This window comes from Formica exsecta, unplaced genomic scaffold (genome assembly GCF_003651465.1).
Source record: "Formica exsecta isolate Colony F162 unplaced genomic scaffold, ASM365146v1 scaffold416, whole genome shotgun sequence".
Lineage (NCBI taxonomy): Eukaryota > Metazoa > Arthropoda > Insecta > Hymenoptera > Formicidae > Formica > Formica exsecta.
In genome coordinates, this window is record NW_021851402.1 from 115,253 (window position 1) to 124,602 (window position 9,350).

The 9,350-nt window shown below is 32.2% G+C and overlaps 1 protein-coding gene across 1 annotated transcript in view; it reads right to left on the bottom strand.

Annotated features, from left to right (window-relative positions):
- Positions 1-7,175, bottom strand: part of LOC115240121 (janus kinase and microtubule-interacting protein 3) — a 44,613-nt gene extending 37,438 nt beyond the window's left edge. The window contains 8 exon segments of the mRNA XM_029815094.1: positions 939-1,028; positions 3,558-3,671; positions 4,849-5,119; positions 5,356-5,689; positions 5,692-5,711; positions 6,169-6,358; positions 7,030-7,055; positions 7,134-7,175. Coding sequence (XP_029670954.1) covers positions 939-1,028; positions 3,558-3,671; positions 4,849-5,119; positions 5,356-5,689; positions 5,692-5,711; positions 6,169-6,358; positions 7,030-7,033 — 1,023 coding nt within the window. The 5' untranslated portion in view covers positions 7,034-7,055; positions 7,134-7,175.
- Positions 7,176-9,350: the final 2,175 nt, after the last annotated feature.

Sequence of the window (9,350 nt, forward strand, 5' to 3'; positions counted from 1 at the left end):
TCCCGCCCCTTTTCCTCTCCATCACCCATCTCCCTCTCCCCTCTACCTCTCCCCTCCCTCTCTCCCTCTCCCTTCCTCCCTCTACCTCCCTCCCTCTCAACCACCCCTCTATTTCTCTCTCTATGTTACAGATATAAAGATCCCATGGTTCGTCAACAATAAATTAAGCATTTATTATATATATATAAACATTTTGTATTGTGTGTGTGTGTGCTACACGCAATATTTGCAACTAACGTGTACAATATTCTATAAGTATTATTGCACAAGTGTATACATACATAAATGTACACATACGAACACACGCGCGCGCACACACACACATACACACATGCACGCACGCACACACGCACGTATGCACGCGCGCGCGCACGTATGTATGTATATATGCATGTATATGTATACAGAATGTCCCAGACCTACCATCAGACGCACCACCTGCTAATAGCAGATTCTTGAGATCATTGAAAGACGATTTTTTTCTTTAACAAAATGTCGCACAATAATTTCCGTGTTATAAGCGATTCATAAAAAAGGGCTTTTTGCAAACTGAACTTTATAAGGAGTTAAAACTACATTCATTACTTAATTTCAGATAGAATTTACTTTAATAGAGAGAGAGAGAATTTTAATTTAAGGCTTAATTACAAAGATACATGATGAAAAAAATTGGAAACTTGCAAAAAATAATGACTTCTCTCGACATTTTCGCTGAGAAAAAATCATCTCCAAATGATCTCAAGAATCTGCTATTAGCAGGTGGTGCGGTAGATCTGGGACATCCTGTATAGATATATGCGCGTGCGCAATATTTTCCGTTTATGAAATACAAGTATTCGGAATATCTTGTACATCACTAGAAATCTTATATTTTAATCACCTCACGTGTATACAATATTTTTTTTTTAATAGGAACACCAACAAATATAATTACTCACCGTATTGTGCTCCCTTGGCACCGACTTTCGACGTTTTAAGAGTTTCGACATCTTCTCAATCTCTCGGCTCTTGCTTCGCAGTTCGTCCATCTGCAAAAATTCGCAAAACTCGTTTGAATGCGGCAGATTTCTTGCGCGGCTACGTGTGGCGAAAGTTGCAATGAGAAAAATTAACATAGCCGGTGATCATGAGGAAGAATGGGATACACGGCAATGATGAAGAGAAGGGGCAATGATTGGTCCCTTTCGTACCGCTTTCGAGCTCTCACCGTGTCTCATCCCATCATGTAAGCCAGGCTTGTTAGGCCTCAGGGGCCTTTTGCTTTTACGAACCTTATCTATATAAGTAAAATGAGAAAAACGCCACATTATCAGCCACGCGCTTCCACCTCTTAAACTTAAATGTTCGCACGTGCGTTTTGTTCCGGTTACACAAATCGCACGATTTCAGAACAATGAATCATTATAGGAAATATTAAATTAAAGATTACCATGATTGTATGAATTATGACCTAAGCTCGTGACAACTATCTGTACAAGTGAGCAGAAAAAGCATTTCTTCAACATTCAAAAAGACTTTTTATTATTGTTCATAATTATCATACTCTTTCAAAACAATTAATTTTAAAACTTGCGAATTTTGTTGATTTTTAAAAAGTCGTATCTCGAAAGACAATTTTTCTAAGTGCGTTTTAAAGATTAAAGATTTGATCTTTTTTTAAGTGACTAGAGTAACAGTTTTTTTCCGCCGCGTCAAGCTGTGTTTTTTCAAGACTATAATTAGGTTGTGCAAAAATTTCACAACTTTTTGGCCTTCTGCAGAAAAAGTTATCCTTGTATTTTGCAAAGTTTCGGCTAATTATAAGTACCGTCAGCATTCGCAATTTCCGATTTTCACAAAAGGACAATTTAATGGAGCGGAAAATATCATCCTAGTCACCTTAAAAAATCGAGGCTTCCCCCTTTAAAACGTATCCAGAAAAATTGTCCTACGATCCACCAAAACTGAGATACAACCTTCTAAAAATAAAGAAATAAAGAAATTTGCAACTTTTAATGTAATCTAATAATTTTTAGTAGTGTATAATATAATATTGCTCATAATTATTATAATAACAATCGCACTCTGTTGATGAATCATTCAATTTTTGTTAAAATATGAGAAAATATTTTCTTTCATTCTATTGTGTGCGTAGCATGTATTTTCAATTCTGATCCCTGAAAGATTCTATTACAGTTTATATACTTTTATAATGATTATCGTCTGGTATTTAAATTAATTTTCATTAAGATTTCATTGAGCAAATAAAATTCATGACTCTACTTTATTTTTGTTTGGTCGCTCCATATACCAAACCAGCTCAATCTCTTTTCGTTACGATTTTGGCTCGTCGCCAAAAGATGTGGTGATCGTATGAGTTCGCATCGGCAATGCGGCAGGCAATTTCGTCAAACATCACTGTACGATTTCAATGTAGTAAATGTAGTATGTTAGGAAGCGGGAAGTCTCTCTTATGCATCCCAACGCTCTACACGCGAATAAGCATTTTGAAGTAAATATAGAGTCTGATGTGAGATAAGCAAACAAGCGACAAAAATTTTTTAGAAATAATTCAAAATAAATTGTTGGGAGTAGATACCATTTCTATGCCGATTTGATAATAATTGGTAATATGATTCATTTACAAGCAAAAATGCAAGATAAAATTATACTAGAAATAATTTTGAAAAGTATCGAAAAAAAGAGAAATCTTTATGATTCGTGCTAAAAGCATAATAATATTAGATATTTTGTTTCCATTTTGACTTATAATTTAGATACTCTATCTAGTATTTTTATATATACATATAGCAATTACACATTTAATTATTATACATAAACTAATATCGCATTTGTATGATAAATTTGCAATATTCTTCATACATTATACTTTGTCCCTGACGAAGTTGAATCAACAAAGTAAAATAAATTAAGAAAAAACACGAGTTTACACTTTTATATAAATATTTATCTGCTTTACATAAGATATAGTAAAAGATTGGTTAAAATTTGATAGTTGGTAACATTCACATCGCGACAATAAAAGGATTAAATTTAAAAGTCGGTTATTTTTATATTTCGAAAGAATAATATGTAATTTCCCGTATCCGTATCCGCATATAAAGGGCCCTGCAATTTGCAAACTGTCGAATCATACAAAAATTCCAGAATCCAAGAATAGCGTGAGAAAATCATCGTGACCATTTTAATTTCACGGCAAAGGTATTCATCTTTTTCGTCGATATTCTACACTATACTATACACATTCACCGTGTCGGTAAAACTTTTGTCCGTACAAGCCATTAGATCGGACTGTTGCATTCTGGACAGACTCTTTTCTAGTTAGTGTAGACTAATACCGCAGGGTACAATTTTTTAATAAGCTTTGAATAGTCTCATCGCGCTGACGCTCGTGTTTCAGAAGGATATTTTTACATGCCTGAAAGATAGGTTGCTCGCAGAGTGAAATTACTACTTTTGCTTCGGGCAACATTATAATCATATAATTATCAGGAATTATTAAATTGTTTAGCGATAGTGCTATCGATACTTCCGATATTTAAACATTATGCACTTACCATTTTTATAGTTTCGTTGCGAAGCGATTTTCGTAATGCGGAAAGCTCTGTTTCATGATTCTCTCGTTGAACTCGTATCTCAACAATACGAGTCTTCTCGACATTTAGAGCGATCTAAATATAAAAATAAAGTAATTATTTACATTTACATCAACGGACATACTCGCCGATGATCTTGACCTTCATATATGTTGTAAGAGTGAGGTTGTTGATTAATATTCACTTTGTTTGATTTGGCGCTCTCGTATTGTTTTTAAGATATATAATGAAAAAGATTTTTGAATAAAACGTAATTTTCTGATACTATATACATTTAATAGAGCGTACTCTTAGCAGATTTATTTATTTAAATGTGGCAAATAAAATGTGTGGGCGGGGGAGGAGCGAAGCCCTTTCTGAATTCTCTGATTTCACATTAAAATAAGGTTTGGGTTAAAATTTTTTAGGGTGGGAATGCGGGGAGAGAGACGGAACCCGTCCCCCGCCCACGCGTAAAAGTCATAACTTTTTGTATTTTTATAATTTCAATAAAAGATCTAATTTTCCAACTCTCTATTCAAAATTTTTATCATTCTGTATATTTAATAATTAAAAATAGGAAATACATATATAAAAATAAACGTCTTTTTAAGTATAGTAATATATTTTAAAGTTATTCTGATAGCGGATATAATTTACACATAATATCAAAAAATGATCTTATTGAATAATGTAGACACTCGAAATACATTGTAAACAAATATCTGATACAAATAGTTTGTATAGATGACACTTATTAGGTGTATAGGTGTTTATTAAATAAATTACGTTTTATTCAGTAAACCTTTTTCGTTAAGTATCTCAAAAACTATACAAGACCGCCAAATAAAACAAAGTGAATATTAATCAGTAACCTCACCTTTACAACATATATGAAGGTCAAGATCATCGGCGAGGTGTCCGTTGATGTAAATAATCATCAAAAATAATTCTTAAACAAAAAGTAATTCTAAAACAAAAAGTGAAATATGAAAGAAGATATAATTTAATATATTGTAAACGTAATAGATTAATAACAAATCTTAAAAAAGATACTTGTTTTATTGAAATAATTTATTTGATATTAAAAGATAAGATTTTTTTTTTAGTAAAAATAAATCTTTATCCATTTAATTTTTTTTAGAAAGAAAAGTAAAGAAAAGTAAACTTCAAATTTACCAATAAAAATTGAAAACATTGTAGATATTTCCATATCTGCCATGACAAAATGTAACATTTTTAAGTTTAAGAGTTTAATGCAGAATTTTCTTACACGCAATTTTTCTTCGAGTTTTTCGTTTTCGGCATGAAGAGTTCGTATTTCTGCTTCTAAACGACGTACGTCGTTGTAGGAAGAAATACTATTAGTATTGCGAGTGGTGTTCGTTCGTGATTTCATGAATTGCCCTTCGAATTTCCGTATCGTACTCTCAGCTTCAGCTAAGTTTTTCCTGAGAGTCGATAGTTCACGTCTGTGATTTTCGTTCTTCACGGAATCCGATTTGAATGACGGCAATGACAACGGCGGCACGAAATGAGCGATTCTGAATAAAAATATTGCTTTCAGCATTTTTATTCAGCATTTATAATTAAATAATCTTCACGGTTCAATTCTAAGTTACAAATTGATTATTCGATTATTTTGATACAAATATCAAGATTTGAAAATCAAAAATAACTATTAGATAAATAAAAAATAAAAAATTTAAGATATAGAGATATTCAGCTTCACTCTAGAGTCTAGACTCTAGACAAACCATAATACTCAAGATGTACCTACTTATTCTTCAGCTCGGTTATGATGGGTTGATACTTGGCAGCCTCGGCGATTCTAGCTTCCCTGAGGGCAGCTTCAAACTCCCTTTTGGCAATCTTTGCTGCCCTCCGCTCTTCATGTAACTCCGTTCGCACGTTCGCCAGATCTTCGCGTAACCTTCGCGCTCCATTCTCTAGCCATTGTATCGTTTTCCTTAATCTAGTGGCATCACTCCTTTCCACATCTGTTTCGCAAGATCGTGATGTTTTTGCGTCCTGCGAGTTCACTGGTATAGCCCGATACAATTTTTTCCTGAAACGTGGCAATAATGAGATTTTTCTGTCTTCTATATCTTCAGCTTTTTTTCGCTGAGTATCTCACTGAAAGATAAAAATTAAATTATGCTCTAGAGTGTGTATTATTATTGAGTGTGTGTATCACAATTTGAAATAATACTTATTGATTGATGAAGACAAGTTTATATCTTTTCTCGTCTTTTCGGCATTATTTAAAAAATATTGTACTGATTGCTAAAGTCAATATTTTGCTTGTGCAATAGTGTTTAAAATAGAGCATAAAAACATTTTCCAATTTTTAAAAGTCTATTAAAGGTTTATTATATCAAATTTTCTAAAATATGAAAATATTCAAATGACAAATTACCCTTTCTTGCATAATCAGAACTTTTCTTTTCATTTCATTTCATTTAAATATATGCATAACAAATTTTATTAGCTATATTATCATTGATTTTTTGCTAATACTCTAATAACTGAACAGAAGAAGCATTTCTTATAATACGCGTGAAATTTTTTAAATTCTGGTAAATATTCTTACAAATCGCAATTGCACGGCTCGTCACATCGCTGCGTTTTCTTAGGGATTTCCGAGTTCGTTGTCAGAGATTCTAATCGTCTTCGTTTTCTTACACCTTCCATGGGTGCAAGAAGATTGATTTCAGTCGTCGTTGATTTATTCGTGTTTGTCGGCTTGACGGTATGTCCCTCTGAGGAGTTTGCCATCGTCGCTAAAACCGTAAGTATTTATAAACTTGTTCAAGCATATATATGTATATACACGCACGCACGCACGCACGCACGCACGCACGCACGCACGCACGCACGCACGCACGCACGCACGCACGCACGCACGCACGCACACACACATACACACAAAGAGTAGACCAACAAAATGTTTCTACTTTACTTATTTTGTAATTGACTAACTTGTATGAAAAAAGCCGAAATATGGCAATTTTGTTTTCAAAGGGGATACTTAACCATGATAAATTCAACCATGATATTTCATACTTTTCACTGGGAATAGCTGTCCCTTCAAAAATTTTAAATGGCAATAGGAATCTCAAGTGGTACATTATTTTAAAGGACTTTTATTTCTTACTGTGTGAAAATATAGATACTATTTTTAAAATAAAGCTGTAAGTTTAGAATAGGTTTAAAATAAAGCCTCTTACATATTTTCTTTATTTTATATAGGGTGTCGCAGATCAAGTACATCTCCTTTTAAGTAAAGATTGAGATTATAATTTTAAATATTTTAGAAATTTGTGCAACGAAATAGTATCAAAAATTTTGCATAAGCAAAACAATCTTTAGTTTAAAGTTTCACATTACAAGAGGCTTCGCATTATGTTTAAAAAAAAAGTCTTTTAAAGAGATATTTGATGAAATGTCTTACTCATTTCAGCTTACGACCGCAACCAGCTTAAAGTCATTGAAGAATGAAGATCACAATGAATAAACTTACCGTTTTTGTAAGAACGTAAGAATATCTTAACCGACCTGTTAAACTCGCAAGATATATTGAATCCGATACGGGCGGTGAAAGAGACCCTCCTCACAAGAGATACCGTCGCCAACTAAAAGAGGCCGAGATCCTAAACTACACCACAGCTTGTAATCGCTATATATGTCAACTACGTCATCTCATCTCTTTGGCTCTATTTAGCTCTCATCTCTCCAGTTTCTTCACCATTCACCTACGCTAAGTTTGACTGCTTATTCGAGTCCGCTTTTATTCGCATAGACTTCGTATTGATCGTGTATCCGGTCATTATCGACAACATATCTCGATCAGAAAAAAGATTTATCACATTTTAGTGTAAACTAATTCGCTAATAATTTAATGTAAACTAATTCGTGAGAAATTGATAATAGAACGCTATACGTTTTAATAACGTGTATTTATATTGCAAAAATATAATATGTAAACATATTATCAAAATCAATGCTCAATTACAATGACGCTTAGAAAACTATGTGAAAATCTCAGTAAAAATAACGTACCAAGTAAGCTCACAATTGTGTACGAATCGCACGCTCAATGAAGAATATTCAAAAGTAATTCGCAGCAGTTGGGTGTTTCATTACGATGTAAAGCATTACGCAATATATTACATACATAATCCCCAAATTTAAATAAAGTAATTAGTTAAAATGTATTTTATAAAATATTTATATAAAACATGTATTATATTATTATATAACATTATTAACAATAAATGTGTAATATAAATTTAAATTTTATAATTGAGAGTGTATGTGTGTGCATGTGATGCATTTCACATGCAATTAGAAAATCTTTTCCACAAAATATTTGTTTTTTTTTTTTAATTAATCAGCATTCTTGTTAGTTTAAATAAAAGTTATTTGACGTTATTTGACGTTAACACTACAAAATAAAAAAGTAAACGCAAAATAAATGTGTGTACGTACATATACGGAAAAAGAAATGTCTTAATACATGAATTTATGCACATATTAAAGCAAATATTCATTTCTCATATACAGGGTGAGTTTTGTAAATTGAGACATTTAAATATCTCGAAAACAACACATTTTTGAAAAGAAAGTTTGAAACAAAAGTAGTTTGGTTTTGAAGGGCAAATATAACAGCATTATTTATTTCTGATTCGGTGGACGTTTTCAAGGTTATTTCAAGATCAACTTTATTTTTTTAAATGATCTTACCGTAATACTTTTATGTACAGAATAATGAGACAAATCAATCGGTATAAAGAAAATAATTGTTTTTAAGGAAAAGTATGGACTTATTTACAATGTATTTTTTTTAACAATTATTTGTTAATTTTTTTACAGCAATTGATTTGTATCATTATCCTGTACATAAAAGTATTACGGTAAGATTATCAAAAACTAAATATTTTATGAGATATTTTATTTTTATATCAAAATATGTCAGATTAAGATATAAAATAACTCAACAAATAATGAAAAAATACTTTATTATAGTGTTCTGAAGAGATCTCAAGAAGGGTTATAAGAATATACAATAAAAAATAGAAGATTTCATTTAAAAAAAAATAAAGTTGACCTTGAAATAATCTTGAAAACGTCCACCGAATCAGAAATAAATAATGCGGTTATGTTTGCCCCCCAAAACCAAACCACTTTTGTTTCAAACTTTCTTTTCAAAAATGCGTTGTTTTCGAGATATTTAGATGTCTCAATTTAAAAAGCTCAACCTGTATAGTCTGTATGAATATATATCTCGAATATGTATGGGGACGACGTGAGATATTCGCGAATCATTTATACTCACGATTCGCTGTGCCAATCCGTTCCATCTTAGATTTGTACACGTTTAATGTAAAAACGTTCACTCTGCCTTTGATTCGCGTGAGTGAAATTTTTGGAGACCTCGTTAAAATATGTACCTTGTACTTATGTTATATACCTAGATTTGTTTGTATTTTGAAGGACCGTTCTCATAAGCGTTAAAGTTATAATTGAAGTTCAAGCTCTTCATCTCTTTCTGATTTTACTTCTAAAGACATGAAGATGTAGGAAAATGTAATGTTTATGAGAGCGATTTGAAAATAGAGTTGGTGAAAAATGTTTCGGATGTTGGATAGATGGGTTCAGTGCGAAGTTTGTGCTTTGGTTGACAGTTTATATATTGATATACGTTATACAATTTGATATGTCGCGTCTTTCAAAGTGTGTGTGTGTGTGTGTGTGTGTGTGCGTGCGTGCGTG